General features: G+C 41.8%; 1 protein-coding gene across 1 annotated transcript in view; it reads right to left on the reverse strand.

Annotated features, from left to right (window-relative positions):
- Positions 1–22535, reverse strand: part of TENM3 (teneurin transmembrane protein 3) — a 902368-nt gene that overhangs the window by 78227 nt on the left and 801606 nt on the right. The window contains 3 exon segments of the mRNA XM_027769663.1: positions 7462–7723; positions 8278–8397; positions 9694–9910. Of these exon segments, the coding sequence (XP_027625464.1) occupies positions 7462–7723; positions 8278–8397; positions 9694–9910 (599 nt within the window).

A 22535-nucleotide genomic window follows, 5' to 3' on the forward strand; every position in this document is an offset into this window, starting at 1 on the left:
GTAAGTATATGCACCTATAGCAGTAAAAGAAAAAAACCTAGAGCCCAGTCCATGGCTTGGTAGTTAAGTGAGCTGGATCACATATGGCTAACCATATGGTCTGAATCCCAGACTCAATAGTTTGAGAAACAGTGCTGTGTGTGTTCCCAAAAATCAAAAAAAGAGAGAGAAATGGAGAAGAAAGGATTGTGGCATGACTATGTTCCATGGGTAGGTGCTTTCTTGCTTTTCTCTCTCTATTGTATACACTCTTTGGCAAATTAAAAAAAAATTTAAACCTTAAAAATTTTAGCAAATGGTGTAATGGCTACATCACTGGACTCCCATGTAGTTGACTGTGGTTTGACTCCCAGACCCCGTGGCTTAAATTCATGCTAGGCTTGTGTGCGTGCATGCCCAAGATCCCCAGAGGAGAATGGAGGAAAAGGAACTGCGGTGTGGCCATCCCCCCTGGGGGGTGATTTCTCGCTTTCTGTCTCTCTGTCTCTCTTTGTCTTTCTGGGGAGCATACACACCCTATAACAAAAACCTCTCCAAAACAAACAAAACACACACAAAAACACTGGATTGTGAAAATTAATATAATTTTTTAATAAGCACTATCTCCTTTACAAATTTAAAAAACCATATTCTTAGCCTCGCAATTTACCTGTCAATGTAAGTAACTCAATGAATACCAATGGATTTATACTGACATATGCAAACTGCATTATGCCAAAACATTAATTACTTGGGAAAGTATTTCCATAATATATAAATGCTTTTTTTCTGAAGAGTTTGGATTCTCTTTACCATGCTTCTTCTATTAGTCTGGTGAATAATGAAAGCTCCCCATTGGTTTACTGCATGTATTATAAAGCGCAAGGCCATCTTTGTTCAAGAACAGTGCGAAGAAAGCACTACCTTCTCTACCAAGAACTACATTGCACTCTCAAAGGCTTTCTCTCACTGCCCTATTCATTATTTAGTATGCAAACTGCGTTATGCCGAAACATTAATTACTTGGGAAAGTATTTCCATAATATATAAATGCTTTTTTCTGAAGAGTTTGGATTCTCTTTACCATGCTTCTTCTATTAGTCTGGTGAATAATGAAAGCTCCCCATTGGTTTACTGCATGTATTATAAAGCGCAAGGCCATCTTTGTTCAAGAACAGTGCGAAGAAAGCACTACCTTCTCTACCAAGAACTACATTGCACTCTCAAAGGCTTTCTCTCACTGCCCTATTCATTATTTAGACATAAAGGACTGCTGCTTCATGTTAGGAAAATCTTACAACCGCAATTCAGTGCTGAGTAGTGCTCCCTCCACCCCCACCCCCCTCTTACAAAGAACAGTCAGGAGAGATGCGTGTCTGCCATCTCCAAATCTTAGTTAAGGAAAACTAAAACCCTTGATAGTGAGGGTATAGTTGTCAGTTTCAACATGAACAGCTGGAAGTGACACAAACGAATGGACTCTAAACAATCTTCCATTTTGGCTGGGGAGTCAGCGTTGGCAATGTAGAGGAATATGATCCCATGTAATAGCTGGTGTTATGCCGTAAGAGATATAAAAGATGCACCAGTTTATCACAGGTGAACTTCTCCTCCCCAAACGTGCTGGCTGAATTCAGCCACAGAATTGTGGAAGGCAAATTAGTTCATGAACATATGGAAGCTTTTTAGGAATTCTATTTCTCTAATAGAAGCCGTTCAATTTAGGATTGATGGTACTTTTGTTAAGACTGTAGGGTGAAAAGCGAATAATCTAAAGAGAACTGAGTATTTTCCCATGATCAGGGAGAAATACCAATGATTTAGTTTAAAAAGTAGATTCTGTGATTCTCAGACGGCTCTGAAAATAAGTGAGTGAACCCTAATGCTTATTATTTATTTCCTTTTCATGTATTTTTGTAATACTTTCCCATAAATTGGAAAGGCTTTTTATTTCATTCATTAATGGGTATTTTCTGTGACCCCTAGAAGTCACTTCTCTATTTGAAAATATCATGTGTTATTTCTAATTTTAATAACTGATTATTGTCTCTGTCATCATTAACCTACTTCCATGAAACAAATATCTGTAATTTTGTTCATTAAAGCATGTGCTTCTCCTATGTAATTTAACTTGACCATGTATTTTGCATTAGTAGGAAAAGTTAATCCAGCCAAAGTGGAAAAATAAACCGTTAAGCCTCCTCCTGCCAGCTGCATGATCAGTCGGCCCCATTCTTGACCCTGTTCGACATGCAGTTAGAGACTACATCCTGCCACGTCTGCCTTCCAGATCTCTGTCTGCCCTGCTCCCCGTCTCCGTCCCTACCACCACAGCGACTGCTCTGAGCCTCGGGTGTGTATGGAAATACGGTGAACAATAATGGCCTGCTCACTGATTCCTCTGTCTCCTTTCATCAATCGTGCATTGTGCCAACTGAGCTTCAGAAAAATGCTGAATGTCACTGGTCCCTTGGCGTCAGATTATCTGAAGAACTCAAGATTGTGTGGTATGTCAGAACCATTCACAACCTGGCCAGAGTGTCATCATTTGCCTCTTTCCTCGTACATGCTCTATGTTTAAATTACTTACCAGTTTTATTTTGTGTTTAATTGCCAGAGGGTGCTTGTGCTGGCCAGAGAGAGAGAGAGAAGATAGAGAAAGTATCCCCTGAGGGCACCTGGTCATGCCATGATCCCTTCTTCATTTCTCCGTCCCTGTTGGGATTTCAGGGATACATATGCACACGCATGCCCAGCATGTTTCTCCAGCTGCGAGGCTGGGGTTCGAACTGCAAGGTTGGGCATGTAGGATCTGGCTTCCTCAACCACCGGGCCATAGGGATGGATGAAAACTGTTTTTACCAGTTTTCATACAATATAACATGCTTTTGTCACCCTACTGTCTACATATTTCCTTCAGTCTGGAAGACACTCTCCTCCATTTTTTGGGAGCCAAGCTCCCCTGGACCAGCACTCCTCATTTAATGACCGAGTTCTTCCTACCTCTGGGTCACTAAAGCAAATTGATTGATAAGCGAGAAGCTTAAAGGTGGATGTCTTGGTGTGCGTCGCGGCGCCATAGGGTATGTATTTTCCAGTAGACATCATATGACACCACACTAGAATACTCTCATTCCATCCAACAAAAAGCATACGGTAGTTAAGCACCAGAAAGCAACATGACACTACAACACAATATAAATCTGGTGTGATCACTTTTATTGATTCTGAATACTACCATGGGTGCGCAATGGCATACAAATTTATAAGTGAAATATGTAGCCTGGTGTGATTGTGAATGCTTTGTGTAGTGAGTACTGACCGACCGCAGGAATGAAACAAAGACCAAGAAAGGGGATTGCTGAGATTCACACAGACTGAGAAAAAAGGATTCTCTGTTCTGAGAACTGGTCTTAAGTCCAAGGGGTTATTAAACAGACAGGTCAGTGAGGAGTAGCTATAATGCATTTTCTTTCTCTTCCTTCCTTCCTTCTTTATTTCCTTCCTTCCACCCTTCCTTCCTTCCTTCCTTTTCGAGAGATTTTTGCTATAGGGTGCATGAACTCGCCAGAGAGACAGAGACAGAGAGACAGAAAGCGAGAAATCATGCCCCAGGGGAGATAGCCATGCAGCAATCCCTTCTTATCCATTCTCCTCTCAGGATTTTAGGCATGTACACACACATGCCTGGTATGTTTTAAGCTGCCAGGTCTGGGATTCAAACTGTGGTCGACTACGTGGGAGTCCAGTAACATAACCACTATGCCATCTGCTGATCCCTCTTGGCCTTTCTAATGAACTGTTGAACTTCCATACTTCTTCACTGCAATATTGATCACATTCAGGATGGCAGGATGCATGTCTTGTTCTCATTTTTATCCTGGCAGAATACCTTGTACCTAACAGGCTCTGAGTAAATTTTTACTAAGTGTTTGCCTACTGTATGAATGACTGAAAAAAAGACTGCAGGTAGTCAGAAAATTGTTGACTATTCTAAACTCATTTCAATGTGCTGCTTTCTTAGAACTGTGTCACCTATAGACAGACACTGCCTGGAGGGTAAGTCTATTTTAGGACTGAGAAGTTCCCAGGCATTGCAAAGTGAGCCTGGAGAAGTACTCAATGGAATAAGGTTACAAGGAGCTTCCTAAAGCTTCAGCTCAAAGTCTGCTCACTCTTATTTATTCCGAATACTACCAATGGGTGCACAATAACATACACGTCTCGGACTGATTTATGGTTAATCACTAGGGTGTCATTTCTACGTCAGACTTGCCTGAGAGCCTTTTTTTCTTTTTTTTTTTTTTGGAGAGATTTTTGCTATAGGGCGCGTGCGCTCGCCAGACAGACAGAGAGAGACAAAGAGATAGAAAGTGAGAAATCACCCCCTGGGGGGGGATGGCCCTGCCACAATCCCCTCTCCTCCATTCTCCTCTCGGGATCTTGGGCACGCACGCACACGTGCCCGGCGTGAGTTTTAAGCCACCGGGTCCAGAAAGCGAACCGCAGTCGACTACGTGTGAGTCCAGTGACATAGCCATTACACTAACTGCTGGTTCCCAGTCTTTTTGATTTTGTTATCCTAGACCATCTTGGCTCGGCTCTTCTCATTTCTATCTTACCCTTCCTCCCCGCTAGGTGACCTCGCCCTAAACTTTCAGTTACGTTTATTTACATGCTGATGACTCCCCCAAAATTAGATCTTTAGTTTCAACCTCTTCCCTGGATTTTTTTTTTCTTTTTTTGGATAGGTTTTTGCCTTAGGGTGCGTGCGCTTGCCAGACAGACAGAGAGAGACATAAAGTGAGAAATCACTCCCCAGGGGGATTGGCCATGCAACAATCCCTTCCCCTCCGTTCTCCTCTCGGGATCTTGGGCACGCACGCACATGCGCCCGGCGTGAGTTTTAAGCCACCAGGTCTAGGACTCAAACCGCGGTCAAATACATGGGAGTCCAGCGGCATAGCCATTACACTAACTGCTGGTCCCTTCCCTGGACTCTACTCTTCTAAGGCTCCTTTTTAAGCACCTTTGTCTAAGACACCATGGTTTTCCCTGTGGCCTATTGGATTGCCTTCTAACTGCTCTCCTTGCTTCAATTCTTGCTGAATATAAAATATTCTCAGCATGGTCACTACGGTGACCCCCATCAAGAAGGAAATGAGTAACTGCTACTACTCTGTTTTGTTTGTTTGTTTGCTTGTTTGTTTGTTTTTGAGTGGTTTTTGCTATAGGGTGCATGCACTCGCCAGAGAGACAGAGACAGAAACAGAAAGCAAGAAATCACCCCCCGGGGGGATGGCCATGCCGCAATCCCCTCTCCTCCATTCTCCTCTTGGGATCTTGGGCACACACGCATATGCGCCCAGTGTGAGTTTAAGCCACCAGGTCTGGGACTCAAACTGCAGTCGACTACACGGGAGTCCAGCAACATAGCCATTACGTTAACTGCTGGTCCCACTACTACTCTGTTTAAAAATCTGCAGTGAGGCCAGTCAGTGGCACGGTGGTTAAGGCAGCTGGATCTCACGTGGTGACTATGCAGATTGAGTCCAAGACCCAGCAGCTTGAAAAACATGTCAGGTGCCATGTGCATGCACGCCCCAAATCCTGAAAGGAGGGAGGCATGGAGAAGGGATTCGAGTGACTGTTGATATGAGTGGTGTTTTCTCACTTTTTCTCTCTCTACCAAGTGTGCATGCCTTCTGACAAAATTTAAAAACGAACACAAAACCTTCAGTGACTTCCAATTACTCAAAGTAAACTCCGAGTAAAAAGTCCTTCTCTTCGACAGTTTGTGATGCATGTACCACCACCTTCACTCGGCCAAACCAGCTGGCCTCGGCCATTCCTTGAACAAACCACGCATGCTCTTCCTCCAGCTTTTGACCTTGGTCTTGCTCAGCCTGGAATGCCCTTCTATTTTCAAAGCTTACTTTCTCACGTTTATAAGTTTCTGCAGAAATGTCACCTTACCAAAGAGATTTTCCTAGACTATACTATATACATCATACCTTTGTCTACTTCACCCTGATTTATTATTTTTTAGTAAGTCTTATCACAATCCGACACCTACTTAGCATTTACTGTTGCTCTCCACTCCTTTGTCGGCAAGTTCACTTCACTGATTGGGTTACTGCTCCGTTCCTGCATCACAGTGCACAGTGCAGAAAAGCTGTCTGAAAAATACACATCGCAAAGGCTATGCCCTACTGCATCTTTTTTTTTTTTTTTGAGAGGTTTTTGCTATAGGGCGTGTGCACTCGCCAGAAAGACAGAGAGAGACAGAGAGATAGAAAGCGAGAAATCACCCCCCAGGGGAGATGGCCATGCCACAATCCCTTCTCCTCCATTCTCCTCTCGGGATCTTGGGCACGCACGCACGCACACGCACCCAGCATGAGTTTAAACCACTGGGTCCGGGACTTGAACCGCGGTCGACTACATGGGAGTCCAGCGACATAGCCATTACATTAACTGCTAGTCCCCTCATTGCATCTTAAAAACTCCTGTTTTTAGTTACCTATTTATGAGTAAAGTCTATTATTATTGTACTTAACGTCCTATCTTGAAGATCTCAAAGTTATTTCTAATTGAAAACGTACCAGAAAGAAAACGGTCATAGCTAAAATGACTAGTGAAGGTAAGGCTGAGTTTCCCCTCATGGACAACAAGGCTTTATAAATTACAAATGATTGGAGCTTAAGACATAAACTAAGTTCGTAAGGCAACAGTATCTAGAGAAAATGAACTTTCTGTCCAACATCTTTTCTGAAACATTTTTTACTTAAGATAATAATGAAAGGGAACCAGCAGTTAGTGTAATGGCTATGTCGCTGGACTCCCACGTAGTCGACCGCGGTTCACATCCTGGACCCGGTGGCTTAAAACTCACGCCGGGCACGTGTGTGTGCGTGCCTAAGATCCCAAGAGGAGAATGGAAGAGAAGGGATTGCGGCGTGGCCATCCCCCCGGGGGGTGATTTCTTGCTTTCTGTCTCTATGTTTCTCTCTCTCTGGGGAGCGCACGTGCCTTATGGTGAAAAACCTCTCCAGAAAAAAAAAAAAAAGATAATAATTAAATACTATGCTCTTGAGGGTAACGATCAGGAACTCTAGCACTTAGTTCAACAGCACTTGGTATCATGTCAGTCAGGCTGTTGGGGACATATAGACACTAAAAATCTTTTTCAATGAGTGAATGAATGAGCAAAAACATTAGTGGCTGAGTTTAAGCTATTTTCCCATTTGGCTACAACTAATAAGGATAAGCAGACAGAGCCTGAAGACAAAAATATTCTAAATAAATCTTTAAGAAATACCTAGACTATCCTCCTATAACAACATACATACCGCATTCTAGTTATGCTATATAATTGTTTAGGATCGCACTGGAATCCTATAATCCTTTCTAAAGATTCTTTGGCAACCACATGATCAAAATTTCTTTTATTTAAAAGTGCGGCCTGCTAGAATGTTTTACCTGCGTTTCGGGAATAATGGGGCTGTCTTCAGGAGAAGATCTGAAAAAGGTGGATAAAGGTGATGACACGATGATAGGGTTGGGCCTCACAAACCCACTCAGGTCACAGCTGGGAATGTCATTCTCTTCTTTCTTCATGACTAGCGTATCCATCACATAAAAGACATTCCACGGAATCCACACAGTGTGATACTGAGTGAGGAATGGGGATCGTTCAAATACCAAAGTTAGAGAAGCCCCACCATTTGCCACCAAGTCGAACCTAAGAGAAAACAAGAAATTCGTAGAGAATTGTTTGGATTCCATATCACTACCAACAATCACCTCCTTAAGTTCATTATGTTTTACAAAGAAAATCAACTGTCCCCTCAATGTAGATATCAAATACTTTCAGATCTACAGGAATATTAAAAAATATATACCACGAACATGCATGTATCCTTTATCCACCAACTGGGGAACATTTTCTCAAAATTTGCTTTCTGTGTTCTTTCTGGCACCATCTGAGCTTAGGCTGTAGACACTATGAAATGTTACTCCTAAATATTTCAACATGCATCTTCGAAGACAAGGAACATTCTCCTACATCACCACACTACTATATCATGTCTTAGAAAATGAAATCGACTTTTTAAAGAGTGTATGAGTATATGACTTTAAATCTCTGCCACATGTTCTGTCACAGGTTTCTGACTTCTAAAAATTACTGTAGTTCCATATTAAAAGGGACAATAAAACATGACGGGTGATGCAAGAATGTCTAGTTTATAGACCTGACATACTTCAAGCAGAGATAGTGTGAAGGGACTAACTCACATTCCATCCTGGCGGGTAATAGTATATCCATATTCCGGGTAATGGAAAAACGAGACATTCACTCCAATCAGTGGCGTTCCATCAGCCGTTAGTACTTGGCCTCTGATGACAGATGCAAGGCTGAGGGAAGAGGGGAAGAATGAGAATGAACATCTGTCTTCCTAGGCAAACATTTTCATGACTTACAGATAATTCAACCTAAGGATAAAATAACACTATCATATGCAATCAATCGTTATTCACGAAACCAGAGCTGAAATACTCCCAAGACAATGCCCCTTTTAATTCAGTGTAACTCACATTCTCTGAATGCCTTGTGTTTACCCTGATTTTGAATCTGTGGCAATCTTTTTTTTTTTTTGGAGAGTTATCAAGACCAATAATGTAGAGATGAATTTTAAAAATGATCAATTCTGTGCATTCTTCAGAAATCCTATATCTGATGCGTACATGAAGAAAAGTATACTTTCCAATTAATTCTGAGGCAATCTGTAAATCTACAGAGACCAAGAAGCACAAGATTTAAGGGGGCAATAAGGAACATTTGTGCAACGACTTTTAATCAACTGCTGGGCCTAACTGCACTAATGCTGTTAAATTACGGCAGACCCAGGAGTTCCAGTGTAAATCATCTTCTTTTGCTCAGTGAGACACGAGACACCTGCTTTCACTTACTGGTTTATTTTCAGGTCATTACTGCTCTGTCAAACCGCTTACGCAATCTCACTGCTATGCCGTTAGCAGTTCCATCACATTAATTCATAATTTATATTATTTAGTGAGCTCAGCTAAAAAAATAAAAATAAAAAGGGCACTTCTGTTTTGCCTTTTGGGGTCTTTCCATTGCTTCTTTTAAGTAGACTTTTTTTTTTTTTGAGTTTTTTTTTTTTTCTTCTATAAGGCGTGTACGCTCACCAGACAGAGAGAGACAGAGAGACAGAAAGCGAGAAATCACCCCCCGGGGGGATGGCCACGCCACAATCACTTCTCCTCCGTACTCCTCTCAGGATCTTGGGCACGCATGCACACGCACCCGGCGTGAGTTTTAAGCCACTGGGTCCGGGACGCAAACCGCAGTCAACTATGTGGGAGTCCAGCGACATAGCCATCACGCTAACTGCTGGTCCCTCCATTGCTTCTTTTGAAACATTTCAAACTGTGCTAACAAAATCAACTAGTTAAAAGAAGATTTATTGAGTCTTTAATGGAACATCCTGCTCCGTCTCAGGTACTGACGAAGTATGCGAACTGTGTCAAAAGTGCTTGAAATGCAAAGTGTGGTGAAGAACTGGCCGAAAGAGGAAAACCTGTATGGAAAAAAAGGCACTTTCCTCAAATTCACAGTCAAAAGCATCTCCCATAAAGTGCGGGTAACTGTTGATAATATGACCAGAAGTCTGGCAAAGATGCACGAACCTCTTATTGAAAGGACTTTCTCCAGGTATGACATGGGTGCTATCAGATCCTATAAGAAAACTGATCCGATCGTAGAAGGATTTGGCAGCTTGTTGAGACGGTGATTGTAAGCTTTGGCTAATGATATCCTGAGGGTCAGGCAATCCGCGGCAGTAGGGCTGGTTTTGGCAGGAGCTCTGTAAGCAGCAATCGGGATCCATGCAGTCAATGAGACCATCTGCAGAAAGAAATGCAAACCAGTAAGGGAATTCTTTCTGTGTTTGATGTAGAATATGTTCTGCTAGTTGTTTTATTTTTCACATCGAGTGATTTCTCACTCCCTATCTAATGATGATTTCCATGAGGCATACTTTCTCAAATGAGATAAAATACAAATATAATACTGCATCTGCTTTCAAAGACGGGAAATATTTAGACTGGAGATGGTTGCAAAAAAATCTTAGCATGTTCATAGTGAGTAAGAAACAAATGCTGATTAGAATGATCTAATCATATATAAGGGAATATGGATAACTAGTGAAACTTTCTGTATTTTGGAGCAAATCCATTAGGAGTTAATGTGTATGGTAAATGAATAGGGACCTAGTTTGGGAAAAGTCAGAAAATGAGAATATGGGAAGTGAATCAAACACAAACCAATAAAAAATGGATGAGATCAGCCAACCACTTTTCAAGGAAACAGCTCTGTAGCATGTGTTCCTAAAGATGTTAAGGCATTTTCCATTTTGGCCATGCCATAATCTCTTCTCTCCTCTCCCCTTGGGATTTTGGGCATGCACGCACATGCACCCAGTGTGACTCTGAAGTGCTGGGTCCAGGATTCGAACTATAAGTTGGCCATGTGGGATCCAGCCACCTTAACCTCCATGTCACCAGATGGTCCACCTTTTCCATTTCAAGCAAGAACCTGAGCTCCTAGTATGCCTCCTCTAAAATGGAGGTAGTAATTGAAAATGTGACAAATGTAAATTAGTCAAATATTAGAAATGATAAGAAATCCACTGTGGGGCCATGACTAAGTGATTAAAGGAGCCAGAGTCCACATGGTTGACATGCAGTTCAAATCCCACCCCCGGCAGCTTAAAAATCACTGTGTGTGTGTGTGTGTGTGTGTGTGTGTGTGTGTGTGTGTGCATGTGTGCATACATCCTGACTGGATGGAGAAATGGAGCAAAAAGCATTGCAGCACAATCACACTCAACTGGCAGGTACTTCCTTCCCCTTACGCTCTCTTGTTCTGACGAGCACATGTGCCCTCCAGCAACTAAGAAAAAAGGAATCCACCACAAAAACATGACTACGGTATGAGTGACATAAAAGAAGCAACGAACAGAAAGAATTTGCTAGTGCCTCCTTCAGGAATATCAAAAGGAAACGACATTCCATGGCCCATGTAAGTATTCTGTTTACAACACAGAACCACCCGTTAGTGGATGCACGTGTCAAGTTGTGGTGGTTTGTTAACATTTTAGTTTAAGGTCATTACCCACTGACCTACTGAATACAGAAATTTTTGCCACTTTTGGTAATTACACTCCTCAATACGCAAAACTAATAAATTAATTAATAAAAATCACTAATTTCTGGTACCAGTAGATGGCATAATGCTTATGTCACTGGACTTCCACATAGTCGACTGTGGGTCAAATCCCAGACCTGCTGGCTTAAAACTTACACTTGATATGTGTGTGTGTGTGTGTGTGTGTGTGTGTGTGCCCAAAATCTTGAGAGGATAATGGAGGAGACCAGATTGCAGTATGGCCATCCCTCCTGGGGGGTGTGTGTGTGTGTGTGATTTCTCCCTTTCTGTCTGTCTCCCTGGCAAGTACACGCACCCTATAGCAAAGATCTCTCTCAACACACACACACACACACACACACACACACAAAGCACATTAATTTCTAAAGATTTTACTCCTGGAAGAATTGACAAGATAGTTTTTAACTCTTCGAACTTAATTATCAGGTCCTATGACCTTATCATGACAAGCTTAGCTGAAAATACTGACTGTCTGGAAAGTCATGACACATTTCTGTATAGAAAAACAGAAGGTCATGACTTTCTCAACAACCTAATAACTAGATGTCCTGTTTAATTGACACAAATGATTTTTTATTTTTTAATTTTATTTTTTGACACAAATGATTTTTAATAAATTATTTTATTTCAGTTTTATAAATTTTCATTTACATATAATAGTTGTACATATTTATGGGAACAGTGTTGTTTTTCAAAACGTGTACATTTGTGTAATTCTCAAATCTCGGCAATACCTGTATCTACCATTGCAAACCTTTCCAATTATTTCATGTTGTACACATCTGAAATCCACTCTTCCATTTTGAGGTATACATTAAATTGTTACCAACTGTTGTTACTCAAATGTGCTACAATACTCTAGGACTCCTACTTAATATAGTAAAAAAAAAAAAAAAAAAAAAAAAAATACATACTGGTTTTCATTTTATATTATTGCCACCATTTCAACTAAACTGTCTACTTAAGAGAATACTAGCTTGTCCCTTCATTGTCTGACAGCAAACTGAGAAAAAAGAAAATAGACTAATTTGAATTAAACTGCCCTGTCTAGAAAGTAGGCCAGCAAGAACACCACAGGTCATGATAAGATAGAGGAGAAGTCCCGGTCATTTTGCCCCTCTGAGGAAGAACGATGTAGTGAACACTTGTGCTTTCACCTAACACCCGCCGAACTTCTGTGGGCAACATGTTGCTTTAACTTTTTATCTGCGTCCTTCTCGACTCAGTCCATGTGCATACCCACCTTCACATCTGGCTTAGAAATTCACAGGTGACTTACCTAACCAGACTGAATTTAGGGATTTAAATGAGAAGAGATTCTGCACCCTCCTACACCTCTACGTGGGCTTGAGCTGTAAGGCTGTATGCTGGACCACTGCAGCCATCTTGCTTTAGAACTTTAGAACTATATGGGATTGGAACCATCCCAGATAAAGCACAGCCAAGAGCTGGGGGGCCAGCTGTGAGATGGTGGATAAAGCTGCTGGATCTCACAGGGCAGATTGTATGGTTCAAGTCTCAGACCTGGGAGCTTGAATAACACACTGGGTTACTCCCATAATAGTTGTACATATTTATGGGAACTGTGTCTTTTTTTTTGGAGAGGTTTTAGCGAGAGGGTGCGTGCGCTCGCCAGACAGAGAGAGTCATAGAGACAGAAAGCGAGAAATCACCCCCAGGGGGGATGGGCACACCGCAATCCCTTCTCCTCCCTTCTCCTCTCGGGATCTTGGGCACGCACGCACACGTGCCCGGTGTGAGTTCTAAGCCACTGGGTCTGGGACGCAAACCGCTGTTGACTACGTGGGAGTCCAGCGACATAGCCATTACGCTAACTGCTGGTTCCCCGGTGTCGTTTTTCAAAATATGTGTACATTTGTGTAATTCTCAAATCCTGGCAATACTTGTATCCACCATTGCAAACCTTTGTCATTACTTGGGCATGCATGCTCCAAATCCTGATCCTGAGGGAATGGAAGAGAAGAGATTGTGGTGTGGCCATCCCCTCTGGGGGGGTGATTTCTCACTTTCCTCCCCTTTCTCTCTGACAAGTGTATGCATCGTCTAAAACTTAAAAAAAAAAAAAAAAAGACTGGAAGAAAAAACACTAAGTCATACATTGTGACATCTCTGTTTTTTGTTTGTTTGCTTATTTGTTTGTTTTTGGTAATAAGCTGCTCTTGACTTCCTGGGCTCTTCTGTTATAGAAGCCATGCCTTTCCCTTGTTTCTTAGGCCTATTTGGGTTGGATTTTGTGTCATTTGAAACTGAAAGAGACACAGCTTATCCTGAAACAGTAACTAAAAATGTTTTCACTATTTCCTTTGCAATTGTGGGGGGAAAGCTTTAATACGTGAATGCTTCAATTAAATTTATGATGTTGGACTCTTTTTATACCAACACTTTAGTTTTTCTGTTATGAAAATTTCTGTACACATGAAAATGTAAGGAGAGAGTTTCCGATAAGTATATTGATTATGTATTGTTTACTTATTGAGAGTTGACATTTTCATGTAGACGTCTGCTGCATTTCTAAAATGACGGGTTAATTATTTGAACCTGCATGCTTATTCCTTTGACAAAAATCTAAAATCATGTTTTAAAGAAATCAAATTAACTTTGAAATCTTATATATATTTATTAAAATATTACTTTCTTAGCCAAAAGGCTATGAAGATGAAAAATACCTAAGTATTTCTCAATATTTCTAATGGAAGAAAGATGTAACTATGCTATGGACTTCTTTTTCATGAGGATATATTTTGATAATGTAAAACATATTTTTTTCTTCATTTTGCCCCCCAAAATAGAAGCACAGTTATTATAACTCATATTTCTAGAGTAGCGGATTATTAATCCATTGCCCCAGTATTATTTCTGGCTTAAAAAAAATTTAAAAATACAGGAACCAGCAGTTAGCATAATGGCTATGTCACTGAACTATCATGTAGCCGACCGCGGTTCTAGTCCCGGACCCGGTGGCTTAAAATTAACACCGGGCACATGTGTGTGCGTGCCCAAGATCCCGAGAGGAGAATGGAGAAGGGATTGCGGATTGTGGTGTGGCCATCCCCCGTTGGGGGTGATTTCCTGCTTTCTATCTCTCTGTCTCTCTGTCTGTCTGGCGAACGCAAGTGCCCTATAGCAAAAACCTCTCCAAAAAAAAAAAAATTTAAAAATTTATCATTATATGTTGACCTTTTATAAAGAATCTTTACTATGTGTTTTATGATATAGTTCCGTTAGGAATTCATACTTGATGAATCTAGGACAAGTGTACATATGTGTGGAAGCATAATTTAACCCAAATATCATTTCCCTTTATAGTCATCCTTAATACAAGTAAGAACCACTCAATAAGGAAATTACTTCCAATGACTGTATTTTGTCTCCGTTCGTCTGGGAAGTTAAGGGTTAAATGCTTCTCATCCTCTTCCCCCCAACTTATTCCCATAGTGTCTCCCCTTAGGCAATAGATGGCAGAGTTGCCAAAGAGGAATGCTCAAATTTAGTCATTCATCTTTGTTAGTTTATAAAAAGCAAATGTACATCTGGCATGTAGTCTGCAGGTCATAAAACTGCATGAGATTGACACCTTCTGAACTAATCAGTTGGAAATGCATTTTTACAAGCCTCTCTGCTAACATCAATCAGAGAAAGAATCTTATTTTCAACAGCCAAGATGCAGGGACACACTGTTTGTTATTTTTCTGCAGAGTTTATCAGTAACTTGCCCAAGCAAGTGACGGATGGTTATGAATCTGGCTTCCTACACCTTGTGACAACATTTCTCATTCTTGTCTGTGTTTGTAGAGCAGCTCGGGCTATCTAGTACAACTAAGTTGATTACCTACTTACCCAAATGGATAGTGTAGTAAAATTGTCTTTGTGGAATAGCTTCTCAAAATCACGGAGATCCCATTTTAGTCTCAGGAATATGAGATTGGCTTAAATTTATGTTGGCATGGAATCCATAGCTAATAGCATTAATTACAGAAAACCAGAAATGTCGAAAATCCACTGAATAATAACTTTAGCGATCAATTAAGGGCCTGTTTTCCTTAGAGTTAGCTTTGCAATAGAAGCCATATTCTGATGAAAACGAATACAGTGCATCTTCCCTCCACGCAATCTTTGATATGATCGCTTTAGTTATCTTTTCTGACCATATCTTTAAATATGCTCTTGACTTTCCTTGGGGATTTTCATTGATCTTTATCAGTAGGTGGCAAATGTATTTGGGAAGGGGCCAAACAATACATATTTTAGGTTTTCTGGGCCATAACATCCCCAGCTACAGCTATTCTACCCTGCTTTGACTGTGTTCACAGACTTTCAGACCATGTGTAAATTACTGGGAGTGACAATGTTCCAATAAAACTTTATTTATAAACTCAGGTTTTGACCAGAGGCCTTAGTTTCCCAACCTCTAGATTTCTACCCTGTCTTATTTCTCATTATTTTTCACATGATTCTTGATATATTTTCCGGCAATTTAAACAGTGTACATTTTGTCGGATTATTAAAATTCTGATTCCAGGGCCAGCAGATAGCACACAAGATAGGAAGATGGATCCCACATAACCAACTCTGTGGATCTGGTGGCTTGAAACTCATGCCAGGTGTGTGGGACCAGCAGTTGGCATAATGGCTATGTTGCTGGACTCCCATATAGTCAACTGTGGTTTGAGTCCTGGACCCAGTGGCTTAAAACTCATGCCGGGCTCATGTGTGTGCGTGTACAAGATCCCGAGAGGAGAATGGAGGAGAAGAGACTGTGGCGTGGCCACCCCCCTGGGGGGTGATTTCTCGCTTTCTGTCTCTCTCTTAAAAAAAAAAAAAAAAAAAGACATGCCAGGTGTGTGCCCAAAATCCCGGAAGGAGAAAGTCCCTGGAGGATGATGCAGAAGGCATGGCCATGCCCCCAGGGAGTGATTTATCACTTTCCTGCTATGTCTCTGTCTCTCTGGCGAATACATGTGTCTTATAGCAAAAACTAGAAAAAAATCAGCCTCCAAGTCTTTTTCTAGGTCACCCTCTATGCTGACTTTGCTCTGTTTGTCAAAACTCACACTTTCTTCTTTCAAAGAGCTATGGATATTTTTGTTTTTCAAAGCCTTGACGTACTGACTGAATAAAATGCCATACATTTTAGTGAATGTTCTTCTTTTCTCACTTAGTAGGTAATGAATGCCTACTGCTCTTCCCCACAATATTTGAAAACCACCCTCTGATGATATAAGTCAGTCAGAAGTTCTGATGAAATGGTTTATTTGTGGGCTTCCGAATTCTAGAAGTGTACAGGTGTACCACTCATTACTGTTGGAAGGCGCCATTCTGTAATATACAGGGCATTCACTCACTCATTGCTAAACTGGGATCATGCCTGGAGCCCCGCACCGCCACGGTCTGTTTGTATCAGAGCTTTCTTGGTGGTATCAGTCCCGGGGTGCACATGACTTCACGGCCAGTGACTCCAGGCTGACCGTTCTCCTGACCTACAGACCCACAGACTGCCGGGTAGGTATCTCCACTTGGACGGCAGGTCGGCACCTAAAGCTTAACATGCGTGAATCATCATACATGCCATCTCCCCCCACACAGGCTGCATTTCCCATAGTTCCTGTGCTAATGAATGTTTTTACCACCCGTCCATTCGGTTTCTCAAAGTGTTGTCTTTGGCTCCTTTCCCTTCATTTTTCTCTGTACTGATCAGTCGCAGTTCCTTCTTTGCCTTACAACCTGAATTTCTTCTTTTTTAAAAAATTATTTTTTATTGTTATTCTTCAGTTTTGACCATAGAGAGACAGAGGGAGAGGGAGAGGGAGAAAGCAAGTCACTAGTCTGGGACTCGAAATGTAGTCAGCCACGTGGAATCCAGTGTCTCAACTATCATGTGACCTGCTGACCCCACCACCCAAATTTCTTGAGCCAGTCTGTTAATTTCCATTTCTTCAAAACTACCTTCCAGGCTACACCATGGTCATCTCTTGAGAAGATTAGCAACAGCTTGGTTTGCCAGGTTCCAGTTTTGCCCCGCCTATCCATTCTCTATGCTTTAACCAGAAATATCTTAATAGAAATAAAATTAGATTTGTTTCCACTTCTCTAGCTAAAATACTTCGTTACCTCGGTCCCTATTGCCTTCTGAGTAAAGTGAGAACTCTCTTACATGGCTTACACAATGTGTATGATTCCTGCTTCCTCTGCCTAGAGACATCCGACTTTCTCTTACTCCTCCCCACCACCACCTTCAATTTCTTCAGCAATCAGCTCAGACAACTGTCTCATTAAGCTCCTTGAGGGCTAATGTAGGTCACTGTTGTATCCCCAGCATTTAGTACTCTTCTTGGTGCCAAATAGGCATTTGATACATTTGCTGAACGAAGGAGAGAAGGAATACGTTCCTAGAGATCTAAGACCTAACCAGGTCACACAGTATCTCAGAAGCACATCAGAGATACCCTCTGGTTTTCTTTGATCACCCTTTTCCCTACCCTCAGACGCTACTCTAATCCTTAAATTCTTGTTTCCTTTTCACTTCAACAGTACTTAAAAATGGTCTCGATTAAATGAACATTAGGCTATCCACAGATTTATAAAAAAAACCTAGAAGCCATTAAGTGAACAGTATATATAAGACCATGTATAAGCTTACCAAGCGCCTTTTTAAGGACATTCAACTAAGAATTTATGAATGAAAAGATCAGCTTCCTACAAATGTACCTCATATCAACTGAACATTTCTGGATGAGGAGAGACACCTTTACTTATAAAGTTAAAAGATAAGTCGAGACCTGAGATAAACTACCTGCAATATACCTAACGAAGATTAATAAATAGACCATGTAAAGAAGTCCTAAAAGTTAAAAAGGAAATATCAACCAACTCAATTGAAAAGGAAATGGGCAAGAGAAAAACATACTCAACATAAGGAGAAATACAGTCAAGAGACAAACAAAAATCTCAATCTAACTAGTGATTTGGGAACCGCAAACTGAAAGAAAAAATAGGCTCAGCCATTAAACAAAATTGATATTTTTCAATCTGTGAACAGTTTTTGGTTCAATGACTAAGTACAGATCATAAACATGGGGGAACACACTGTAACCCAGCAATTTCACTTCTACAAGTGTGCCCTAAATGACTATGGGTAAATTTACACCAAGATTTACATATAGCTACACACACATACACACACACACACACACACACACACACACAGATCCACTATAAAGATGTCTATATATTTAGAGCAAAAAAGAATGACAAATAGCTAAATTATTAAAATGTAGTAATGGTCAAATTAATTAGGTACCTCTATGTTTCTGTTGTAAAGATTAAGATAAGGCTGAGACCAGCAGTTAGTGTAATGGCTATGTCTCTGAACTCCCACGTAACCGACCGCGGTTTAAGTCCTGGACACGATGGCTTAAACTCACGCCGGGCACGTGTGCGTGCGTGCCCAGGTCCCGAGAGGAGAATGGAGAAGGGATTGCGGTGTGGCCATCCCCCTGGGGGGTGATTTCTTGCTTTCTATCTCTCTGTCTCTCTCTGTCTTTCTGGCGAGTGCACGCACCCTATAGCAAAAACCTTTAAACAAAAAAAAAAGAGAGAATAAGGCTGTATGTATTACCATGAGAAGAATTTATTTTGTCTTTTAAGAGATTTTTTTATGCTACAGGGTGTGTATGCTCACAAGAGAAAGAGACAGAAACAGAGAGATTGAAAATGAGAAATCACTGCCCCGGGGGAGGGGGGTGGCCAGCCGTAATCCCTTTTCTTCTCAGAATTTTGGGCACACATAAACACATGAGTAGCATGTGTTTATGTTTGGGTCCGGTACTCGAACAGCAACTGACCACATGCGAGTCCAGTTCTTTAACCACTATGCCACCTGCTGGTCTGAGAAAAATTTTTCTTTTTTTTTCTTTCTTTTTTTTGGGAAAGGTTTGTGCTATAGGGCGCGAGTGCTCGCCAGAAAGACAGAGAGAGACAGAGAGGCAGAAAGCAAGAAATCACCCCCCCCAGGGGATGGCCACGCCGTGATCCCTTCTCCTCCATTCTCCTCTCGGGATCTTGGGCACGCACGCATGTGCCCCTGGCATGAGTTTAAGCCACCGGGTCCAGGACTCAAACTGTGGGTGACTACATGGGAGTCCAGTGACATAGCTATTATGCTAACTACTGGTCCCAAAATTTCTAATATATACTATGGAAGAATCAAGTTTAGAAAATACTTACCCCATCTAAATTAAAAAACATGAAAGTATATACACTTTACTAAAGAAGGAGGAGAAATATATCAATAAAGCTGTTAAAAGCAACTAACTCTTGGCGCTGGAGGTGGTGTGGTGGTTGTGGTAGTGGGTGGATCCCCACATGGACAACCATGGTTCAAATCCTGGACCTGGTGGCTTACTTTCTCCTTTCCCTTTTTCTTGCTCTGTATCTCTCTGGTTAAAATAATAATAATAAAATAAAATAGTTCTCAAAGAAAGTGATTAACTCTTTTGATAAAAGGATTGCAAGACTTGAGGGTCAGCACATGCATGGTTCAAATCTTGGACCTGGCAACTTGATGTGCATGCACATGGCCAAAATCTCAGGAGGAGAACAGAGAAGGGACTGCAGTGTGGCCATCCTCCTGGGGGGCCATTTCTCACTTTCCCTCTCTCTGTCTTTCTCTGGCAAGCGCACATGCCCTATGGCAAAAACCTTTTTTAAAAAATGCAATATTTCTGTATCACAACTATGAATAACACCCCTTGCCATTAGTGCAAGTTTGTTTTGTTTTTGTTTTTGTTTTCTTTTTGTGTTTTTTTTTTTTGAGAGTTATTTTTTGCTATAGGGTGCGTGTGCTTGCCAGAAAGACAGAGAGAGACAGAGAGACAGAAAGTGAGAAATTCCCCTCCGGGGGATGGCCACGCCACAATCCCTTCTCCTCCATTCTCCTCTCGGGATCTTGGGCACGCACACATGTGCCCAGTGTGAGTTTAAGTCACCGGGTCTGGGACTCGAACTGCAGTTGACTACATGGAAGTCCACCAACATAGCCATTATGCTAACTGTTGGTCCCTGGTTTTTTATTTATTTTAAAGAGGGGTTTGTGTTATAGGGTGTGTGTGCTTACCAGAGAAATGGAAAGCGAGAAATCACCCCTGGGGGAGATGAGCATGTCCCGCTCCCTTCTCCTCCATTCTCCTCTCGGGATTTTGGGCATGCACGTACACACACTCAGCATGAGTTTTAAGCCACCGACCGGGTCTGGGATTTGAACCACAGTCGACTATGCAGGAGTCAGCGATGCAACCATCATGCCATATGATGGTCCTAATACAGGGTTTTTTTTGTTTTGTTTTTTGAGAGATTTTCACTGTAGGGCGCGTGCGCTTGCCAGGCAGACAGAGAGAGACATAGAGACAGAAAGCGAGAAATCACCCCCCAGGGGGGATGGTCACGCCGCAATCCCTTCTCCTCCATTCTCCTCTCGGGGTCTTGGGCACGCACGCACACGCACCTGGCGTGAGTTTTAAGCCACCGGGTCCGGGACACGAACCGCGGTCGACTACGTGGGAGTCCAGCGACATAGCCATTACGCTAACTGCTGGTTCCCATAATACAGGGATTTTTAACCTGGATATAAACACAGGCCTGTTTCTGTGGAGGTGTGTTTTTCTGCATTTCTACATCTGAAGCTTGAGGTAATAGGTAATGGGTATGAAATAATAGGGGAGACTTTAAGTTCCAATTTGTGTGGCTTTGATTTTTCTCTCCTTCTAAAACTCATGAAAATATAGTAGTAAAATCCCATATTCCTTGTGTCATATGAGGAAACCACTGGGGTCTTTTGAGTCAGAGCATACGTTGGATGTTCTTTTCCTAAAATGGGATTTACTACAATGTAAACATTCTCTGGATAGCAAAGGGTTCAATACCCTCAGTCTCCCCCCTAAGGTAGAATCTTCCAAACGAAATTAATCATCATCTACCAGGACAATATACTGTAATTCTCTGTGACCCCGAGTAACACCCTATGTTCAGATAACATCTGATTCTTTTTAGGAAGTACTCATGATCTCTTGTCATTTTCTTTCTTCCTCCTATTTATTTTCATTTCTTCCATGAGGAGAGACAGGGACAGAGAGAGGAAGGATGAATGAGAGAGAGGCACCCCCGACAGGGTCTCCACACAGTGATCCATCCCAAGCTGTAGCCGTCCTGGACCACAGGCATGTGCCCTCAGACACAAATTCAGGACCTTCCCATGTGGGGTCGGCAATGCAGAGCACTGTGTTACACTGCGTCACTGTCGCCCTCTTTTTTTTGTTTGTTTTTTTTTTAAGAGAGAGATTTTTGCTATAGGGCACGTACACTCACCAGAGAGACAGAGAGACAGGAAGCGAGAAATCACACACCCCCTCCGGGGGGGTGGTCATGCTGCACTCCCTTCTCCTTGTCCTCTCGGGATCTCGGACACACACACACACATGCCCAGCGTGAGTTTTAAGTCACTGAAACTCTCACTATGGTCAGCAATGTAACCATTACACCACCTGCTGGTCCTGACCCTCTTTAAAAACAAAACAAAACAAAACAAAACAAAACCAATGCCTTGCTTTCTGTTATCTGTCATATAATTTAATTTTTATTTGTGAATTTGGTTCTAGAGAACACAATATTCTCATCTCTTTGCCAGGCAGGCATTCTATGCTGGCATTGCAGTGTTCTTGCATAAAGTTTAGTATGAGTCTTTCAAAGTCACCCATTCAACTTCCAGGATGGAGCTGAGTCTCACGTCCTAGGTACCCCCAGTGAGCTACTGCCAAGGGGCCAGATAAGCAAGATGTCCAACGGAACTTTGACTAGATCTCCCTTCGGAGAAGAAAGGTGGGAGTGTGGTGACTACTGCCAGGGATAATTGGCCAAATCATCTTGTTAATTAAGCATCTGAAGTTTTTGTAAAGTTAGAATCGTTCTCGAAAGTTGTTGCATCTTGAAGGTTGCATAGAAGGATCATCATATGGAGAGATTCTTTTTAAAATTTTTTTTAAGGTTTTTGCCATAGGGTGTGTGTACACCAGCCAGAGTAAGACAGAGAGACAGGAAGTGAGAAATCATCCCCTAGTGTGTGTGTGTGTGGTGGTGGAGGAAGCTCTTCTTCGTCCCTAGGCAACAGAAGCAATGGGGTAGGGGTTCTTCGGGGGGCAGATGGCCATGCCACAATCCCTTTTCCTCCAGTCATGTGCCCAGTGTGATTTTCAAGCCGCCATGTCTGGGATTCGAACTGCAGTCAGCTCTG

Source organism: Tupaia chinensis, unplaced genomic scaffold (genome assembly GCF_000334495.1).
Source record: "Tupaia chinensis unplaced genomic scaffold, TupChi_1.0 Scaffold150192_1, whole genome shotgun sequence".
NCBI classification, from domain to species: domain Eukaryota; kingdom Metazoa; phylum Chordata; class Mammalia; order Scandentia; family Tupaiidae; genus Tupaia; species Tupaia belangeri.